Source organism: Rhinatrema bivittatum, chromosome 3, assembly GCF_901001135.1.
Source record: "Rhinatrema bivittatum chromosome 3, aRhiBiv1.1, whole genome shotgun sequence".
NCBI lineage: Eukaryota > Metazoa > Chordata > Amphibia > Gymnophiona > Rhinatrematidae > Rhinatrema > Rhinatrema bivittatum.
In genome coordinates this window covers 513,878,352-513,901,342 of record NC_042617.1, presented here as the reverse complement: position 1 = coordinate 513,901,342, position 22,991 = coordinate 513,878,352, and the positions used below count along the sequence as shown (strand labels likewise).

Here is a 22,991-nt window from a genome sequence, read left to right as displayed (position 1 = left end):
TTGTTTTCAACTGCATCCCAGAAGGACAGAAGATAAAGTAACTCGCCTAAGGTCCTGTAGTGATGAGAGGAGGGAGGGGCATGAGCTTCAGTTCAGAAATTCCTCTGAATCAAGATTCAATGTTCTATCCACTAGGCCTCTTCCTCTCCCCTTCCTTCCCTAGAAAAAAAAAGCTACAGATATAGGCAGACCCAGGGCCAGCTAAACATTTGCTCAGTTCCTAATTAGTTTGGCTGAAACAATTTTTTTTTAAGAACAATAGCCCAAGGGGGTTCAGCTTCTTAACTGTAGTGCTATTATTTGCAAAACATTTCAATTTTATTACAAAGGACAAGTACTGCTGCTATAAATAGGGAAAGAAGCAGAGTGGGTAAAAGAGCTATGAACTCGGAGACCCTGTTTGCATTTCCCTATCCATGGCTTACCATCTACCTTCAAACAAGACACTTGAGGCCTAATTTACTAACTGGTTGATTTTAAAAACCCTATGCATGCCAAAGCCGGGAGATAATAGCATATGACTCGGCCTGGTACACGCCACATAGACTTTAAAACCAGAGCGAGTACGCGCGTATCTCCTGGTACGTGCATTACAATTTTTCTCGCCAAAAGGGGAGGGACGTGGGCATGGTCTGGGCGGAGTATGGGCGGGACATGGGTCAGCAGGCTCTTTAGCATGAATCTAGCGCGTAAGTATTTACGTGCACAAGCGTGCGCCGGGGTCCCCTACCGCGTAACTTTACCACTGTCATGTAACAGAAAAAAAAATACATCAGTTAGCAGGGTTTTAAGGGTTGGGAGTAATAAGGTGAAAGGGAGGCATGTTAGCTAGGGGATTTAGGGAGACCTCTCCTTTACTGTGGGGGGGGGGGGGGGAAAGGCCTGTTGCATCGCCGCGCATATCTACTAAAATTCCCCCTACTTACACGCTTGAGACAGCATTCATGCACACATGCACGCATCAAAATAAAATCATGCGCACATGTACGCGCGGATAACTGATTTCATAACATGCACATATACACGTATACACGTGCATATGCTATAAAACTGGCACATCCAGCCGGCAAACACGCGCACAGGTCTTAAATTTTACTTCTAGGGATTTTTTTTACCATTCGATCTCTACAGGAAAAAGATTAATAAATCAGGCACTTAATCCAGTCCTTGAATTTAGCAGCCTTTTTAGTAAGTGCGTTAAAATTGGGCATGAACACTTGATTTTAGCATACATTAGTGAAGGGGTATGAATGAATATGGCATTCACTAAAGCAGAAGCTGGTAATTCCAGTCTTTGAGGGACAGCAACCAGTCGGGCTTTCAGAATCTCCCTAATGAATATGCGTGAGAAAGAGCATGCCTAAAACTGAGGCAAAGTGCATGCAAATCTTTCTCACGCATATTCATTAGGGAACCCTGAAAAGCTGAGTGGTTGGTTGCCCTCGAGGACTGGCCCATGCTTACCCATGTATTGCGCCAGGGTAGTTAATGAAGGATTCGCTATTATTTTGTTCAGTCAGATTTTGCAAAGATTCTCCATACTATCATTATATTGTGTTCAGACTTTTGTAAGTCCTTATGTAAACCACTACTGAGCGGTAAGTTTCATGAGCCGTGCGCAGGCGCATATGTGCGCGCATTTGCCGGCATATGCATATGCACGTGGCAATTTTAAAGCATACATGTGTATATGCGCGTACATGCATGTGAGTTTTAAAATTGGCTATTCGCATATAAATGTGTGCCTGATCTCATATCGACGTGCACATGTGCACTCAAATGACACATTGCTCGCGTAAATGGGGGTGGGGGATTTTACTAGACACACGCTCTGACGCTAGAACCCATTTTCCCAGTTCATTCCCAGTTCACCCAGTTAACCAATCAGCCTTCCTAATCCCCCCCCCCCCCTCTGTTACTTTGCCTACCTTTTACCCCCTAAACCTCGCCGTTCATAGCAGAAGTAAAGTTATGCAATAGGGGACCCCAGCGCGCGCTTGTGTTCTTATTTTCAGCTTGGAGAAGAGACGACTGAGGGGGGATATGATAGAGGTGTTTAAAATCATGAGAGGTCTAGAACAGGTAGATGTGAATCGGTTATTTACTCTTTCAGATAGTAGAAAGACTAGGGGACACTCCATGAAGTTAGCATGGGGCACATTTAAAACTAATCGGAGAAAGTTCTTTTTTACTCAACGCACAATTAAACTCTGGAATTTGTTGCCAGAGAATGTGGTTCGTGCAGTTAGTATAGCTGTGTTTAAAAAAGGATTGGATAAGTTCTTGATGGAGAAGTCCATTACCTGCTATTAAGTTCACTTAGAGAATAGCCACTGCCATTAGCAATGGTAACATGGAATAGACTTAGTTTTTGGGTACTTGCCAGGTTATTATGGCCTGGATTGGCCACTGTTGGAAACAGGATGCTGGGCTTGATGGACCCTTGGTCTGACCCAGTATGGCATTTTCTTATGTGCACATAAATGCAGAAATCTTGTCTCAGCCCCGGCTCGCCCATGCCCCACTCAGACCATACTTACACCTCGCCCCTTTTCCCCCAAAATTTTTCTGTGTGTGTAATGGGAGATATGGCCTTTTAAAATCTGTGCAGCGCATGCATGTCCAAGACATGCTTGTATCTCCCGGTTTTGGCACGTACAAGGCTTTTAAAATCGAGCAGTGAATCTCTACTGAGAAAACTATTCTGTCAGTGTTAGTAGGGGGAAGCATACCACCTGTTTTTCAGTTCCCCCATATGAGCTACTGCAGTGGTTGTTGCCTGCTCTATAAAAAGCAAAGACCCAAAGTGAGTGTGTGGATTTTTAGTTTGGTTTTGGAGGAAGCAGGAGTGTTTCTTTTTAATTCCAGGGTTTTTTCTTTCTGATTTTGTTTCAGGAATTTATTTTCCATTTTTGGATTTAGTGAAGGAAGTTCTCAACCCACACTTCCTTCTATTTTGGATTTGATTGAACAGTCTTGTTCTAGTGGACTGTTCTCCCTCTGAAAAATTCAATTACCCACCTGAATTTTGGAAAGGGGCTTGGACTGCTATCTAATGCCCATGAGGAGAAGAGGAGTAATAAAGGAGAAGAGTGAGACCCCCACCGTTGTATATCCACTTAAGATATCCCAAGGATTTTTGGAAAAGGAGTTGGAATGGTACAACAAGGAGTGAAAGGAACCAGATTTGAATACCAAGAGATCTGATCAAAGGTATTGGAAACTGGAAATTGATTTTGATCCGTCATCTCACCCTTTCAGTGATCCTGAAAAAGGAAGCTTTAAAACTGCCCCTAAGCTAGGAGGAAATTCTTTTGGGAATATACATAGAGCAAGAGATTGCTGAGTCACAGACTTACCCTCTTTAAGTTGTGTTATGGATTGAATATAGAATGGACTTCACACAGAAATATATTCCACTTTAAAATTACTTATCGGTACAGTTATATTGGAACCTTATCATTGAGTCCAGCCTGATTATTGCTATCAGTTGTAGAAACTGTGAAAGTACAATGCCTAGGACCTAGGAGTATATTCTGTGCTTGGCCCCTCCTCAACCCCCCCCCCCCCATCCTCCAAATTCCCCCCTCAGGGGAATCTTGGAAAATCTAGGGCTAATGGATTGTAATGGAAGTGAAGATAGAGCCCCAGGATTTATTGTGTGCCTTTGGATTTCTAAAAAGGACTTCAGTCCAGTGGTTACACTTATATTTTACATTACCTGGGAGGAGTATAGGCCAGCTGCAGAGTGTTATGGCAAGGGTGGCTAACTCCAGTCCTCAAGAGCTACAAACAAGTCTGGTTTTCAGGATATCCATCATGAATAAGTAAGCATAAATCTATTTGCATACAACAGAGGCAATTTCATGCATATTCACTGTTGATATCCTGAAAACCAGACCTGTTTGTAGATCTTGGAACTGGAGATAGCCACCTCTGTTTTAGGATTTTGGTTTTAGCTTTTAAAGATAAGCATTATATGGGCCCAGCCTATATGGCCAGATGATTGTCATTATACCACTCATTCTGCCTTTTACACTCCCGGTTAAATGGTTGCTTATGTAACCCCTGGGTGAGATACTGAACCCAAAAGCACACAATCAAGGATTTGTCCCTACTTGCAATAGTTCTTATACTTCTGAATGGTCAAGGGCTTCTTGTGGGTGAAGCTTAACTTCAAGTCCCTTTTGTATGGATCACAAAAACACGGCACCTTAAATACTTTTGTAAATAGCACCAATAATCTCTTAGGTCTATGACAGCAATAAACACGCTGGAAGCTGATTAGCTTCCAACTTCTTTTACTGATAGTTGATCAAATGGATGAAAATTGTTGTTTACAGCTCTTAGATGTTAAATTAAATTGAAGTACATCATTGAAAGATGTAATAAATATGTGACCTAGAAGAAAATTCCATAAACTGCTATTAATTAATAAGCAATAGTAACTTGAGGTTTATCTAATGTTTGGGTACTTGCCAGGTACTTGTGACTTGGATTGGCCACTGTTGGAAACAGAATACTGGGATTGATGGATCCTTGGTCTGACCCAGGATGGCAATTCTTATGTTCTTATGTTCCTATGTTCTTATGACCTTACTCTTCTAGTAAAAGTCGTAATTTAATTAAGCCATCTACTAAGTAGTTTATCTCATTCTCCTTCTGTTTAACTTAGCTGAAGAAAGTGTAAACCTTCTTTCAGAATTTCAAATTCTCTGTTACACTTGAAAATGGGCAGAATGTAATCACAATTACTTAATTAAATATCAAAGCTCAACTATCTCATACCTCTCTATTAGTCTTCAATGTTCTCATTCCCTCCAGTCAGTTCCAAGTAGGCATTGCCTACGGCACTGATCTACTCTTTTTTTTCCAGTATGTCTCACCTGAAACCATATTAGAAAGTCTCAGAAAAATTATCTTTACTCCTTCTCTCATGCATGGATGGGAATCATTTGCTCTCTGATGATAAGATGATATAGCTACTCCTCGGATCCAAAATAATTCTGAGACCCTGGGCCCTAGGGTTCTCAGTCAACAAAGACACAGAAAAGCTATTACTCAAAAGGGGGAACTTGTGTAAATTTCATATAAAAACTGGCCATTATGAAATTCCTTTTCAAGCCCAAACTCTTGGCTCTGTATTACACTGTCTGAATTTATACAAAAATACTTTCAAAAACAAGAACCAAAAACAGTTTGCAATTCTACTTCCTCTATTTATGATCAGATGCATGCACATGATTAAAAAAAAATGTTTCCATCATAATCAGGAAGCTGTTTTAATTCTTATACATGCTGTACAAATCATGATAATAAGCAATCAGCTGGAAGTATTTAATGCTTTAGCTAAATATTCATTACCTTCCTGTAACTAATACCTCTATGCATAAGTTGACCTGTTGCCTACGTGATCCAACAGTCAACTGTAAGGATTGCTATATATGGTAATACCCTGGACACCAAAGATTATATAGTTATTTATCCTAGCATGCTCTAGCTATACGTCATCTCTGGTTCCCTTGCCTTATGTTCGTAAATGAGGAATTTTCTTTTTTCTATCTGCATATCCCGTGCCTTGTCAGCCACAACGCATTTATACAGGTGGGATTCTAACCAGAGAATCCCTCTAGATTATTGGTGTTTGTTAGCTTGCTCTTTCGCCTAACTTTGTCACATGCCTTAAGCTATATTGCCCAGCTAAACAGCACAGTCTAAAACTTTATGACAACTGTCTCTACAACTAGCAAAATAATTCAAAGCTGGAACTCCTGAAATTTACAACAAACTCAAGAAGAGACAGGAAGGGAGAGAAAAAAAACGTCCTTCTCACAAACTAAAAATGTGGACCAAAACATAGGGGCAAGGCACTCTGTTCCAACTCTCTTTACCCAGGCTTCTGTGATGAAAATATTCAGTCCTTATTCCATCGAAAAAATAATCAAAAATGTGGACTGCACATATAGGATTGTCCTACAGCAGGGCAACTCATGAAAATGAACCTAAGAATTCAAAAGAAATCCATAGCCTAATGGTTAAATGTTAAAAACCTGGCGCGCGCAACTACCAGGAGATATGCATGTAGCCGGGCCATGCACGCGCCGAGCGCATTTTGAAAACAGTCCGGCCACATGTGTATCTCCCGGTACGTGAGAAAGTGCCAGGCTCTTTGAAAGGGGTGGGGTCTGGGCGGGGGCAGGGGCCGGCTGGCCCGCAAAACTAACTGCAGCTCATCAGAGCGAGTAAGTTCTAAAATAAACAAAAAAAAAGGTAGGAAGAGGGATTTTAGGGATGGTGAGGAGAGGGGAAAGGGAGGCAGAAGTAGGTAGGGTTTAGGGAAGTTCCCTCCCAGTCCGCTCCAATAAAGGAGCGGACTGGGAGGGAACTGGGAATGGGCCGTTTGCGTTGCTGCATTTTGTTTTATAATTACCCCTTGTGTGCACTTGTCGCAACCCGTCTGCACATGCGCGCGCCTATAAAAAATCAGGCGTGCATGTGCACACAGGTATCGAATTTTATAACATGCACACGGCAACACACGCATGTTATAAAATCGGCACGTCCGTGTGCATACGCCGGGAACTGTGTGTATATGGACGCGCACACACGTCTTTTAAAAACTACCTCTTAGACCACACCCATTAATTTCTTTGAACGTCCCCAGCAAGTTAGTATGGTAAACTCTTCTGGTAAGGAAAACCAAAGGTAACTTACATTTAGGCCTGGATTTTCTAAAATCGCAGACCTTAGTGAATCGTAAAGTACCAGGGGGCGGGGGGACGAAGCGGGGGGCGGTCCTGCGAAAGCCGGCAGAGATCGCACCACCGCGGTGCGATCGCTGCCGGCTTTCGCACCTAATATGGCCACCGTGAAAGGTAGTGCTATTGGGTACGCTACTGGCGGCGATAAGGAGTCTTAGCATTCGCCATCAGCGAAGTCGTCGCGGAGTCCGCCCCAATGCCGCCCCGACTCCTCCCCTTCCAGTGCAGACTCCGCCCCGATCTAGGTATCACACGCGAAAAGAGACTTTTCGCATGAGAAAAGTCCCTTTTCGCTTGCGATCCCTTTAGAAAATGACCCCCTTAGTAGTATTATCTTTGAGATTGGTAAGTCATTCTAGGGCTCATGCTCACAGGTTTTTATGTGCAGTGTGCAGATGTGGAACAACTTGCCAGCTGTGTTATGTCAGGTTCAGGAACTGTAACAGTTTCAATGGGACTTAAAGACCTATTTATTCCATAAAGAACAGTGGTAGGAGTGGGGTATAGTAGGTGGGGCAGGGGGGTATCAACAGCTGGAGGGGATCATTATTTTGTTATGTGTTTTCATTGTGAGCGTAGCTTGGAACCTGCCCAGGGTGTTTTTCAGTGGGATGGGAAAAATACTGAATTAAATTAAAAATAAATAAAACGAGCATAAAAACTCTTTAATGAATACTGTGTTAAAGTGGTTTTAACCAGTAATACATTTGTGTTACAGGTGGCAGGGTCAGTATAAAGCTAATAGCCTATGTCAACAACCTTGGACTGCTCTACTGGGTTCAACAAATAATGAGGCAGTTTATTGTACAAGCTGAAAACTTTTTTGCAATCCTGGGTGTTGCTAATCAGTAATTATCTACTAAACTAATCAAAAGACCCAAAATATTGGACTGCTAAGGACTCTAGCAACCTGCTAACTCCTCAGCAGAGAGGCTTCTGGAGCAATATACCTCTTTCTCTGATGTCTTCTGGTTTTAGTACTTCTTGTTGTCCATTGTGAACTAAACTGCAGAGTCCTGGTGTTCATATTTTAAAGTTCCCACCTGGGCCTGTGGGAGGCATTGAGGATTGGTTAGTGCTTTACTGTAGAGGCCTAATAGGTCAGGATCTTGCTGATGGGCCCTGATAGGCCAATTAAACAATGGGGCACTCCATGCTTATTTGGTCAAGGACTGGATGCCGCTTTATTGTTGGAACCTGATAAGCCAGAGTCTTGTTGGTGGGCTCTAAGAGACCAGATGAAAGTGGGAATCCTCATTAGCCAAGTTCAGCAAGTGGTCATCCATTGCATATCCCTTTGCTCAAGTTTATGATTTTCCAGGAGCTTTCTGTGATCATTTTGGGACCTTTTTTCAATTTCTGGCATCCTGCAGTCTAAGATTTATAACTACACTGTACTACTCCCTCCCAATTAAGAGTTTCTACAAAGTTTGCAAATGTAAAGACAAAATAAACACGTATAGACGGTGTATGCGGGAAATATCTGTCAAAAAGAAGAAGAGAGCATAAAGGACAAAGGAGAAAAATGCAATTTAAATATACTGTCTCTATCTGAAATGGCTCAAACTTGTGCAACAAAACAGAAAATGTAAGAATAGATAGATAGATAGATAGATAGATAGATAGATAGATAGATAAAAACAAAAAAAGGAAAAAAATAAAATGTATTCTGCACTGGCCCCATCACTCCCTACCTTACAGCTGCATACCCTAAGTTCATGAAGGGATATCATAGGAGAAAGAGATGCCTCGTATCCAACAATCACCATTTTGAAAATAGAAGCCGGTGGGCAGGAACAACTGGGGATAACTCCTGTCCCAAAGACCTTCAACGCACTTCGGATATTGGTAGGGTGGAGGGATGTGGACCTGGGGCTGCAGTAAGCTCTTGGAGGTAGAGTGGGGGTAGAACAGGATGACTCATCTGCAGGGGCTTTCTTACTTATTTATTCACTGAGGAGAGGCTTCAGGCTGCAGGTGACCCTTCTTCAACTTGGAGGGGATGGGGTCAGGGTCCGAGACGTTGGAAGGCATGTAAACCTGCTGATGTTCTATAAAAAATTAACTACACCTTAAAGGTGTAGTTAACTTCTTGCATTAATGGCCACATTAACACAGATATTTATGGTAACACAAGCCATGTTAAATTGAATTGGGCTGATTATATTTATCACCTCATTTAAATTTTAACGCAACAATCCCCATCAATCGAGTTGATGCTGCTTTAATGGGTGTTAAGCATTAATGCGGATATTCAATGTGCATTTATGCCTGCGAAGCATTACACCATTTTAGTAAATGAGGCTCTTAAAGAGAGAAAAGTAACAGTAATTATCTTGAACAGCACTGTTTACTCGGGTGGTGCTATATATAATAATAATATTAATAATGTTATAACTATTATACTTATTATTGTTCATAATTTTAAAATTCAGTTTGCAGCTCCTTCATTCAAGTGATACAGACCAAACTTAAGGCCTGATTTACTAAGCGCAAAGGGCGGGGATTTTCGAAGGATTACGCGCGCATGAATTAAATCACATGTCCATGTGTGCACGCCGGGTAGCACACGCACGTCTCAAAATCTACCCCATAATGAGAGAAAAGCCTTAGTAAATCGGGCCCGAAGCCTGCAGTGGGAAATTATCTCATCTTGGAGAAAAATGTTAACTCTGGGAACAATAATGTCTCCAAACTTTGGCAACAGGAATTACAATCCCACACAGCCTTTACTGTGGAAAGGATCAATAATAATCAGTCAGGCAGTATATTATAGTATTTTACAATTACATGAGTCACATTCTGTAGTTAGGTGGCATATCCAAAAGAAAAGCTTTGTAAGAAAAATAGAATATCTTACTTTGTTTAATTACATTTTAGTTTAGCACTTTTATGCCATCAAACAATTAGCTAAAGATATTGATTGAGGGAGAAAGACAGGAGAAAAAAATCAGCTTTCTAATACATGAGTTGCAATGCCTATGGCTTTCTCTTCTTATCAATACAAAGAATGACTGAGTTTGTAGAGAATGCTATAGTCTGATTATTTGTAAGCTTGTTTATAATACTTAAATCTTTAAGTATGTCAGGATCAGCAAGTTTCACATCTGGACTTTTTTTTTATCTTATTTTTTTTTTATAACCTCACTAATGTAGTGCTGAAAAAAAGTGTGAAAAACAGAATACAAATAAATAAACAAATAAATAAATAAACAAAGAAATAAATAAATAAAAATGATGCTGCCTGTGCTCTGACCACATTTTATTAATTTATGCATATTTATAAACTGCTCATTCCCTAATATTAGTCCATGATGGATCACAAAAGACATTCTTAATAAATAACTAAAGGCAAATATTTAAACAAACAGTATAAATACATGAAACACATTAAAATGAAACACGTTAAAACATAAATGTAAAACACAAAACTAAAATAAACAAAATATTTCTAAATCATTTATAAGCTTACTTAAAAGGCTTTAAATTTCTTCCTAAAAATGTTTATATCCTGCTCTTCTCACAAATCTACCAAAGGGCATTCTATAAAGCTGTCCCTAGCATAAGAGAAAGCTCGTGGATATGTGATTTCTAATATACACCCACGCAATGAAGGAATGGTGAGCGACTGTGTCCCTGATGAACATAATACTCAGGCGGGAACATATAATCTAATCATACTGCCTAGGTAACATGAGCTACCCCCATGCAATGGTTTGCGGATAATTGTTAGCATTTCAAATTGCATACACCATTTTACAGAGAGCTAATGCAGGCCAGACAAAATGGGCTTTAATATGTTCAAAAGACCTAATTCCCCAAAGCATTCTCACAGCAGAATTTTGAATTAGTTGCAATGCCATTATATGCACTTTGGGTAAGCCCACATACAGGGCATTACAATAATCCAACTGACCAAATAACATGGTCTGTAACACAGATCGAAATAAATCTTGCGATAAGAGACTTTAACGGTCTCATCAGTTTTAGCTTATAAAATGCTGTCCTGACAGTATACTTAAGATGAGGCTTCATTAATAAGCTGAGGAATGAATACAACCCCCAAATTTCTAGCAAATCTATACCATCATGCATCATACTACAAGGACTTAACGATGGTAAATGCTTTCCTACCCACCACAAAGTTGTCTTGGCAATATTCAAAGCAAGAGCATTTGCGTGCAACCATCCACTAATCTTTTTCATACGATTCTGGAATCCCAGCTTAGGATCAGAACTACCGGTTGGACAGGGGATAAACACACTGAATACTGTGAACATATATAACACCTGTTAAATCCAGTCATTTAAAAATCCTTCCCAAAGGGTGCAAATAAATGTTGAGTAAAACGGCAGAGTACGCAGATCCATGGAAAGAAAGCTCTATATCTTTTCTTGAACCTTCGGTTTACAACAAGTGACAATATGCTCAAAGTTTTCCCCGTTCCCACCACTGACTGTTTTCCTTTATGGTAGTTTTCTTTCTCCGAAAGCAGCAATCCACCTGACTGTAACAGACTCATACAATCCAAACTAATTCAGTTTTATATGAGATAAAAGGAAAATATCTTCTTTATTCTAATAATATGCTTTAAAAAAACTCACAATTAAAAGTGTATTTATTTATGGATGACACGAGGCTTCAAGTCCTTAGTATCAATGGCTGCATGGATTTGTTAATTTGGAGGGATTAATCAGTGGCTTTATGCAGTGCTATCTATCTGGAAAAAAAGGTGCTGGTACTCACATGCAGGATGCATGCGATTTCTTTTTTTGAGTGGCCACAGGTGAAGGAAAAAGGTGCCGGTACTCAGAATCAGCAAATACCCCCCGAATAAAAATGAATACTGGCAGTCCAATGTGCTTTTAAAGGCGGTAGAAGCGGCATTTGTACGCACATGCGAGCATCTATATAAAATTGTGTGTACATATACGCGCGTACAGCTATTTTATACTACCTTCATGGACCTCCATGGAACACCTGAGCCAGTTTACAATTGTGCCACACACCAGTCAGTATAAAATCACCAATGCTACAGACAGTACAATAAGACAATAACTTTTAAACAGCCACGTGGGTGCACATGTACATGTGTATGCCAGCTCACACCATGGACCTGGCCATTTTATAACATACGCACATATATGCACGCATGGTATAAAAGAGCTGTACGTGCATTTAGACACGCACATGTGCATGCAAATGCCATCTATAAAAGTACATTGGACGGCCAGTATTCATAAAGCCAGGGTTTTTTATTCAGGGGGATATTTGCTGATACTGAGTACCGGCACCTTTTTCATCCAAATATGGTACCTCAAAAAAAAACACGCATCCTGCATGTGAGTACCAGCACCTTTTTTTCCGGATAGATAGCACTGCATAAAGCCACTGATTAATCCCTCCAAAATAACAAATCTGTGCGGCCATTGATACTAAGGACTTGAAGCCTCGTGTCACCCATAATTTCCTCTGCAATTATTTCCTATAGCCAACTCTTCCAACCCTGCCTCGCTGCAGGATCTCATCCACCCTCTGGAAACAGGAACACACATTCACCTTCTTCTTAAAAGTTGCACAATTCATTTCCTGCCTAATTTATCTACTGGAAGACAATTCCACAGCTCATGCACCACCACTAAAAAGGCTCTAGCCCTTAAACAAGCCAGCCTCATCGTTCAAGCTGCTGTAGGAACTTGTAACAAATGCACCTGACTTGAGCTCAGCTCTCTGACAGAAATGTACTAATTCAAAATGATTCATTAAATAAGAATATCCACACACTCTCAAGACCTGGCATGCCAAGGCCAGAAACTTAAATTTGTCTCTTTCCACACACCAATTAAATGCAACCTATGCCGCAAGGGGCATACATTTGCTTTTCTTACATTCCCAGTTACCACTCTGGCTGCCACATTCTCCAAAATCTGTAGTCTTTTAACTACCTTTATCTGGCAGCCTACCTATAGGACACTGAAATAATCAATTGAATTCACCACCAAAGCGAGAATGACTATTGTAACATCTAAGGATTCCAAGAAAGGCTTTAGCTATCTCACTGATCTTAACTGTAAATAGCATCCCTGTAATAGAGATTCTGAGTTACACAGTCAGCCCTTATTCCTCAGAACCAAATAGACTACTTAAAATGTAATGGGAGCTAGGGAGTAGAGTAGGGATGTGTAGGCACTTAAAACAACATTGAAAATGTCAATGATATTTGTTTCATTTTGTCCCATTTTCCAACTGAAATGAGACACTGCATTTTTAGTACAAACTAAATGGTTTTAGCACATGCTAAAATTATTTAATGCTAACACACAGTAACAAAATGAAACAAAACTAAAGTTTTCCTATGCATATCATTAGAATACAGCAACATGCAGTAGCAGTCTATCTGAAGCACTAACACAAGATAACTCACTTTCCTGGCATCACCTCAGCATTAGCAACACAAATTTCCTCCACTGCCAGTCACTTTGTGAAGAGAAACCTTCAGAAAAGCCATTCAGAACCAATATATAAAAAATCAGCCATAGGACTCAAACAGCAACAACCCTGCCTATGAAAAGGCAGGCAACACTGCAAATATTATACCGGGCCCTAGCACAACAATACATTTCCTCTTGGAAAAATAGACCAGACCAGACTGCTCTAGATCCCTACACAGGAACTAAACAGGTAAACCTCACATCAACCCTTACGTAATATAGTATAAGGGTCCACAAATTAGAAACACAAGCAAACAAAAAAGTGAAATGGAAACCTCGAGAAGCCTATTTTTGTTTACCTTTTCATTTTCTTTTATTGTTTCCCTTTATTTTTCATTTTCTTTGCTCTCTCCTTCCAGGCACTTTTCCCGCCATTCCCTGCTTCTTGCCTTTCCTAAAGGCATTCTCTCCCCTCCCCCATCTCCCCGTCTCTCCATACATTTGTTCCCTTTCTCCCCCCAGTCTTTTAAGTAATAAAAAAAATTACAAAATGTTCCAAGAATCCTAATAATGCCAATAACCCAATCTGCCTCTCCTTACCCTTGGCCCGGCAGCAGGAGTAGCGCTTGATCTGATTCCGTCTTCCGTTTTCCCGTGGCAATAAATTACGCCACTGCATCAGGACATTTCCCTTCCCAAAACACTCACCAAGGACCAAAATCCTTTTTCTCAGCGAACACGTCACCAAAGCTTCTCCGAAAACAGATGAGGAATTTCAAACACCTCCGCTTCCTGATAACCTCTTCTCCTCTTCAAGCCTCTTAGGGTTCACTCTGTCAAACCCCGTGATCCGTTTTCCTTCTTGGCAGCGCCGGTAACCCCAACCTTGGGGCCCAGTCCCCGTAACTGGGCAGGAATTGTTCTTTTTCAGACAACTCCTCAGTACTGAGAAGGACCCGCCCCGGGCACTTTCCCTGTGGAATAAAAGATCCCCTCGAGCATTACTCCGTGGCGAGGCGCCCCCCCCCCCCCCCCCCCCCCTCAGACTGCGGTTTACAGACTTCTCCTTCCTCCAGCCTTTCCGGAATCCCCTCAATCTCCTTTTCTCCTTAAATCTATGACACCTGGACACAGCAGTTTTATCAAACCTAGTGACACTAGTGCACCTCCCACACTCACTAATCTAACCAACAGGGCAGGGTCTGTTGAGATCCCTGATCCTACTGGCATACCAGGCCTGTTGAAACCACTGTGGCCATTACAGTTAAGGGCAGCTCCTCTAGTAAGGATCACATTTCAAACCTCCCTCACATGTCATATCATGAACACTTAAACCAAAATAACTTTCAGAACTCAAAACGGAAAAATGTGTCCTTTTCTCGTCGAGACCTCCGTGTATGGCAATAGATTCATGGCCAGTCTGATTATATTCTTCTTCTGAATCTTGAATGTTGGCAGTCTTGTCCTTCTATGTTTTCTCTTTTCTTTACTTTTTCTCCATCTCAGCTTTCTCTCCTCAGAGGCCATATTTTTGTTCCATTTTGATGTCACAATCACACCCGATTATGATTGTCTGTTTTCTCATTACTTCTCCCTATTGGTGTATATGACACTACCTAAAGTTTATTTGTGGTTATTTTGTTATAAGCATGTTTTCTCTAGATTAAGTGAAGACCAATACTTTGACTAAGCTACACATCTCATATATGTATTTATACTTTGATATATGTTTCATTATTTTTGACCTACCAAGGCCTCATTATCTCTGACCTATAGTAAAATAATATAATATATATTACAGTTATGCTTTTCTGATAACAGTTTGTGCCAATTAAGGTCTATCTGCTACCAGCCTTCATACTTTCATTTATTTTTGCTTTCAAGGTTACAGGTCTTTCATTTGCCTTCTGCTATACTTAGAATATTCTTTCAGAAAAGCAAAAATTTAGAGTTATTCTTTGCAGAGGATTCTAGGTTTTACCAGAGGTATGTCTCGTCAGACAAACCTGATCAATTTCTTTGATTGGCTGACAAGTTAGTTGAATCAGAGAAGAATGCTCCAGGTAGTTTATTTGGATTTCAGCAAGGCCTTTGACACAGTTAGTTATAAATAAACTAAGCATCCTAGGTATGGGCCCTACAGTGATTGGATTAGAAACTTGTTGAGTGGGAGGTGACATAGGGTAGTGGTAAATGGAGGTCACTCCCAGGAAAAGGCCATTACTAGTGTTGTGCCACAGGGATTGGTTCTTGGAGCAAATTCTTTTCAACATTTTTGTAAGAGACATTATGGAAGAACTCTCTGGAAAAGTTTGTCTTTTTGTGGATGATATCAAAATCTGCAATAGGGTAGGCACCCAGGAAAGCATGGAAACCATAAGGTCGGGATCTAGCAAAGCTTGAGGAATGATCTAAAGTCTGCCAGTTAAGATTTAATGCTAAAAAATGCAGTCATGCACTCAGTAGTATAGGGGGTGAAATTCTTCTAAGCACAAAACAAGCACGGGGTCTGGGGTGATCATATCTCATGATCTTACGATGGCCTCACAGGTGGATCAGGTGAGACTTCATTTGGAACACTGTGTATACTTCTGGAGATTGCACCTTCAAAAGAATATAAACTGGATGGAGCTGGTGCAGAAGGAAGCTAGAATGGGCAATGGTCTTCATTCTAAAGCAAATGGGGACAGACTTAAAGATCTAAACATGTATGTCCTAGAGGAAATGAGAGAAAAAGGGAACTATGATAGAGACATTTAAATACCCCCATAGGAATTAATATACAAGAGGTGGGACTCTTTCAATGGAAAAAAGGCTCTGGAATGAGGAGTCATAGAGTGAGGGTGAAAGGGGGTAGCCTCAAGAGTAATCAAAGGAAATATTTCTTTAGGGACAGTAGAGGATGCATGAAGCCACCTTCCAGCGGACGTAGTGGAGACAAGGAGATTATCTAAATTCAAGAAAGCATGAGATGAGTACAGGGGGTCTCTGAAGAAGTGGTAGGGATTGTAAAACTGAATTAAGAACATAAGAAGTTGACATATTGGGTCAGAGCAAGGGTCTAGAAAGCCCATCATCCTCTTTCCAACAATGGCCAATCCAGGTTACAAGTACCTGGCAAGTACCCAAACATTAAAGGAATCCCATGTTACTAATGCCAGAAATAGCAGTGGCTGTGTGGAATTGGTGTGGATGGGCATATTAGATAGGCCTTATGATCTTTTCCTGTCATTATGTTTCTAAATTTCTATTCTGAAAATATCAGGAGTCCTTAGCAGAGGATTCTATGACTCTTGCAAGAGAAGAAATGTGGTGATTATATTCAGTGACCCCAGGGATCTCTCAGTGTGAACTTTGAAAGGCTCAAAAATAGGGTTCTGAGAATTGATTACCCTCAATGGTGCCTATGGAGCAGCTTCTAAATAAATCTTCATGTAAATAAGTCAGGCTAGATTTGGAAACACAGCTTTGGGAGTTGTCCACCATTATTTCAGATTTTGACTAAAATTTGCTGTCAAAAAAAAGCATGGTCACCCTTAACTTTAAGTGCTTTTCACCCATAGTCCATGAAACCAATGAAAGATTATATAATCTTTTGATCCCCTCTAGTTGGAAAAGTGTGGAATAAACAATGTTGATTATGATGAGAAGTACACACCTGAATAAATACAGTAAAGATATGCCTTTTATAATTATTTTAAGATTTATTTCTTGCTTATGATGTGCTTTCATCTAATTTCAAACAGGCCACAGTGACTGTTTTCTTTAAGAAACTGATCCTACACCTTGTCATCCCATCCTATTGCTGTACTCATCTCTAACGTCATTTCTGTCTAAAACTCTGGGGAAAACTGTCCATTCAGTTATCCTCATTCCTAGCTCATCACTTCTTGACCAGCCCATTTCAATAAGCTGTTTGCTCCTGCTGCTACTGAATCTACTCTTCGGGTATTACAAATAATCAATTTTACAATCACAAACCATTCTCACAGAATTGAGAGCTGGCCAGTAGTACAGTGTTAGCGAATGAAAAGCAAGGACACTCATGCACTGGAATGGCTCACATGTAAACAGCTAAATGCGGTGCATAGAAAAATTATTGGCATGGCTTTCAGCACCCTACTTGCTTGAAAGCCTGTTTTCATAGACTCAGGGTAAATCTAGACAGGTGGATTGAAGATCTCATCTTTATGAAATAATTTTATCTAGAGCGTTGTTTTAACCACTTCAGATGCTTCCATTTTCTTTCAGCTATTTTTGGATACTGCTAGTTTATTTAGCTTCATTGCAAAACATTGTGAGAGCCATAATTTTATTTCTCAACAGAAAAAAAATACAAGTACTAATAGCAAAATTCTTTGGGAGAACTGAAAAAAACAAACAAGATAAAAATCTTCCAGTGAACATGGAGCACTTGATAGTTGCACCAAACTCCGTTAGCAGTTATACAACAGCAGGATACTAAGAGATCACTTACAATGATCATTTTGTAATTTACCAAACCTATTCCCTATTGCCCTCTGCTTCAATTCCACACATATTCCACTGTTAAGAAGACAGCAGATTAGGCACTTCGTGTTCGTTGGTCAGTGTGGCCTGCACACGTGTGACCTGTGCTACATGCAGTCCACAGTTCAAACACACACAGCCCGACAAACACCAAAAACACCTTCCAGATGGTGATCATGTTCATTTGGTTAGATTTCATCTGAAATATTTGTATTTCCACAAATTGTCTCATCTTCTGCAGCTAAAGTGTGCTTGAGTGGAATCTGATGAAAATGGACAATCCAATTTTTGAAGCACAGGAGGAAAGTGCTCATACCATATAGTACTAAGACATCCATATCATAAGGGTCCCCAATTTGAAAGCTACAGTTTTGAGAATTTAAATCAAGGTAACAGAAGAAAATGGTATACGTAGATGTTTAGTCCAAAAAGGAGAAGAATCAAAAATCATCTAATAAGACAAAGACAGACAGAGATGGTCACATACATAGTACCAATGCCAGATTCCCAAAAATAGTGAATTAGGGATTATCATGTATTGCATGTTAATGGTATGACATTACAGTCCCCTGTATTCTGAATATGATAAATATGTTTTCATTTACTACTGTACAGGTGAACACAACTCTAAAGACATGTAAAGAAAAGCAGTGTTATTTCTGGTTGTCTTCACAAACCAGCAAACTACTGTTGCAGTGATCTCAGATGCTTCCTTCAGACATGCTAATCATTCCATATTAGTAATCTGGATAGAGCATTTACAAACTGATTTAATACAGCAGGATACTGTATCTACAGTACAGTTATTACACTATTACTAGTCAGGCAGGAATTTGATTAGTTTCTGCAGATTTTCTCTCTGTCCAATACTTCATAGTTGCACCATACTGGCTGCATGTTCCCTTCCATCCAAATACAAACTCTGTCTTAATGCCACTTTCCCCCCAGCTCTTATCCTATTACCTGTGATCCAAAAGCCACCTGACCTAGAATCTCTTGTCTCATTCTTTTGCTTTGACTGTCAGTACTTTTGGGTCCGTGGGTGACTCCCTCTCATCCATTATGCTAGTATAAATCGTATTGATTATTCACTGTACCCCAGTATTTGCTTACCTGTGTTACCTGGTGCAGTGCAAAGCATGCAGCCTTACACTATTCCATAAAAATAAAATACTAACAAAATGCTACTCAAAAGGATTGCATTTAGTTATAATGTAATTTATTTATTTAAAAAAAAAGGCCATCCCTCTTGGTAACACCAGTCTGATTCATAAAGAAATGCGATCAATCACAACCTATGCTGGACTTTCCATTAAGTCAGTCTCTCTTACAGACCTGCCTCAAATAAAGCAAGAGTTGGCATTGTGCTGACTAGTTTTCTGATGTAAAGCAGCCGTGTAGCGGTAGAGCTATTTTACAGCAGACCTAAGGTACAGCACATGCTTCGTGCTATTAATTCGGAAGTGTAGCGGCTTCTCACCCCGTCTCTGCAGTTTTGACTCACATGCACTGAAAACGCATGCATTTATTTTTACAATAAACAAGATTCCTCCAGCAAGCAGTCGACTGCTGATAACCACTAACCATTGAACCCCTCATTTGATAAGCATGCAGAAGAAAAAACAAAAGCCGATATATAACCGCCTTTGGAAAGATTTCATTACGCATCTCTCCTCGCCTGCCTTTGATACAAATTTGCCACCCCCCCCCCCCCCCTGTGGTGTTTAAGAAAACGAGCCCTGCCATCCATGTTACGTCGCCGTATTCCTGGAGGGTCTGCTCTGAACGGAAGCAGTAAGGACGGAGGACGCTCGCATGCTTTTCTGCCTCTTACCGTACATTACTGAGTCCCTTGCTGCAGCCGCTCTGCCAGTCTCCGTCTCCGGCTCGCTGAGGCTCTTCTCTTCCCTGAACGCTGCCTTGTTCGGCTCTCCCGATATAATTTCGCCAAGGCAGTGCTGGGAAGGGCGGGGGCAGAGGGAAGGAGCATGAATGAAGAAGTAGCAAAAGGTTCATTCAGGCCGAGCTGAGCCCGAGCTCGCCTTCCCCGGGGACTGGGGGCGCCGGGTATGCTAATTTGTCCCCTCCCATTCTTGCCTGCTCTTTAATCTTCTCTCTCTCTCTCGTTTCTCTGGCTCCCTCCACCCGCCGTCCCCAGACAGTTGCGAGATAGAAGAAAGGCGAGTGTGTTCAGGCTACTTCCCATGCATCAGCAGTTATCTGGAGATGTCCGTCTGCAGGCAAATGTGGCAGCCGGGCAAAGCCGGGCAACCAGGACAGGCAGCTGAAAAAAGAAAAGGGAAAGAAAACCGTAAAAGCTTCCAGATTAACTCTAGCCACGCTCCTTTGGAGGCTGCAGCAGGCCAGCAGCCCTCCTTACATATTAATCCGTCAGAGTTCAAAGATAGCCTTCCAGAGCAGTCAGGCTGTTTAAAATAAAAATGTTTAACTACGGGTAACTGAAAACGTTGTGTGAACCTACCAGTTATATTCCACATTTAAGGTGGTTAACAGTCCTCAGTTTTGACAGACTGTCCGACCTTTCTTTTAATCTGTTCTGAAATAAAAATCATCCAGTCTGTCTAGTGCATTCTCAGGGGCTTTAAGACATGATACTCACTCTCACCAAAAGTGCCTGAAAAAAAGAAAGCCCCATAGGATGTTCGGGCAGCCAAGTTGCTGGCCGGGCTGATGCTGCCTCTGCCTCCACTTGCACTCGGTTGTTGGCAAGCGCAGCTGAACAGCTGGACTGTTCCCCCCCCCCCCCCCCCCCCCCAGGTCCCAGGGCACCTTCTGAAAGAAAGAAAGAAAGAGGGACATGTAGCTTCCTGGTGACCAGATGCAGGTGGTAATATTGTAAAACTCTGGAAGGGTAAGCACGGAGCTTAAAATATAATTTCAAGGACGACTTTGAAACCATTCTCTGTGCCTATCTCCCCGTTTCCTTCACATTTTAACAAGAGAAGAGGCCCTTATGGAAGGAAGAGACACAATTAAAACATCAATATAATATATATATTTTTAATTTGTTGTTATGGCATACAGCACTGTATACTGGTAAAGGCTCGTTTTCAAACAGCCCGAATAGCTATTATACTTGCATAAGCTTGTTTGGAAAATATTTGGGTATTGGGCCCAGGATGCGCACACATTCACGCACTTCCTTGTGTACGGGTATGCACAGATCTTTTGAAAATTAAGCATGCACGGAAGTGCTGACTCTGTCCCTATTCTCACCCCCCCAGAAGGCTTTTCCCTGGTGCACTTAAAAGTCTGTGCAACAGCAGGTGACGTCTGTACTTTTATGCGCATTCCGCCCAGGTCAGTTTTAGAACAGCCATTTACCCGCATAGAACCAGGTTTTATGTATGGTAAACAGCTTTGAAAATTACCCAGGTAATCTGAACTATATTGTTTTTAATAGAAAATAACCTCACCACCAAACTATAGTATTTCGGAAACTATAACTCTCTCAAGTATCCTTGGTCTAATATCTGTTGCTGTAAATATTAGCACAGGCCTGCAGGCCAGCAGAAGGATCCACTAAAATCTGGCACAGTGTCATGTTCACAGGGTCATGTCATGGGACCAAATGTCATATTTTCTTACTGTCACTGTTGCTGCAGTCAGCAACTGTGACAGTCACTTTTTCCACTCAACATTTGTTGACAGTCACTTTTTCCACTCAACATTTGTTTCTGCTTCACCAAATACTCTCATCCTCCGATAGGCCATATTATGGTACATAAGAGGGTGCAGTTAGTTATATCCTTTGCCTATGATCATCACTTTACTTTGACTTGTGATATTTGGCAGGGAACATGGGGCATGTATCATAATCCTTTAATTCACACTCTGGTATTTTCTGTGCATAGGTATGTTCCACATATTCCAATCCATCGAACTCGATATTCCAATGGCACAGTTTAACATAGCCAAATGAAATTGTTTTCCTCTGCTAAGCAGGCTGCTGCAAGCAGTGAATATTGCTCAAACCACTATGGATGATCCTTAGTCCCCTATTAGAAGTCACACACCTTCATAAGAATTGCTCCATGTACAATATTTCTCCAGATCATTATTTAACAAATCAAAGTTGCTTACCAATAATTTGGCTTCTCCGTGGACAGTAGGATAAATCAGCAAACTAGTGGGTGACATCATCCAAATGAGCTGAGATGGACCAGCTCTCAAGAGTTCTAGGTTTTTTTGAGCATGTGCAGGAATTCTCACCCGGCACTGCCTTACAAGCCTCCATAGTCTTACAAAGCTTAAGAGTTAACTCTCTGGGATGAAAGGTGTGTATGTGTGTGTCCAATGTATCCTGCTGACTATGAAAAACTCTGGTTACATGTAAGCAACTTTGCTTTGTCTGCCAACAAGCAAAATGAAATCAGCCACATTAGTGGGAATGCAAAGTTTAAGGTGGTCACTGCTTATGTAGTTTTCTTGAGTCACCATCCAGACAGTTAAAGTTGGGAAGCTGATTCTTAATTAAAAAGAATATGCAAAACTGTTTGTCCAGAAGCACTGTCTTTTCATGACAGGTTTTCTAGACAGTAGCAGAATGTGAAGGTATATGTAATGGGCCTCTCAAAAGGGCCCTTTGTAATTGACGTGTAGTCTGGGAACGAGTTGGAGGGAGGGAGACCTTGACTTGTTCCTGGGGTCTCTGGATATTGAGTGGAAGTTGATGTACCCTAGTCCTTGTGAAATCGTTATACTGTCAATCCAGGACTGAGAGCATAAAGAAAGGAATGTAACACATTTCATAAGGCATAGGAGTGAGGCCTATTGGAGTGCATTGTTGAGACAGGAAACAATTATGACTTTTGTAATAGTTATGTGTAACTGTTAACTCAATATTACTGAAGTTGCATTTTGGCTGTGAAAACTTGTGAACTCTGATTAAATCAGTGACTTGTACTATCCCTCACCAATTTTTATTGATTGTTATTATCTTCAGAAATAAAAGTTTAATTTTTTTTGGAAGATATATACTGGTGTGGACCTTATTTGATGTATATGTTGAATATCAGCACAAACAATTGGGATAGTAAAGAATAGGGGTCACAGAGGAGAAACATAAGTGGTTGGTTACCCTGTTCCAGTTCAGAAAATTCTCTACCCCCACTAAATCTGGGCCTGGGTCCACTACACAATCTGCTTGTCTGTAACAATTTTTTCTTTGGTGTTGCCTGATGCTACTCAGTGGAAATAAAATACACACACATATGAATATATGAATATTTATGTATTCTGGTAAAAGCAATGGCCATAATACATGTA

At 40.8% G+C, this 22,991-nt stretch overlaps 1 protein-coding gene across 2 annotated transcripts in view; it reads right to left on the bottom strand.

The window, feature by feature from the left end:
• EFR3B (EFR3 homolog B) overlaps nt 1–20,055 on the bottom strand; it is a 455,199-nt gene extending 435,144 nt beyond the window's left edge. For both annotated transcript variants that reach the window (XM_029596199.1, XM_029596200.1), the window contains exon 1: nt 19,537–20,055. In XM_029596199.1, the coding sequence (XP_029452059.1) occupies nt 19,537–19,543 (7 nt within the window). In that variant the 5' untranslated portion in view covers nt 19,544–20,055. The remainder of the gene's footprint in view (nt 1–19,536) is intronic.
• Nucleotides 20,056–22,991: the final 2,936 nt, after the last annotated feature.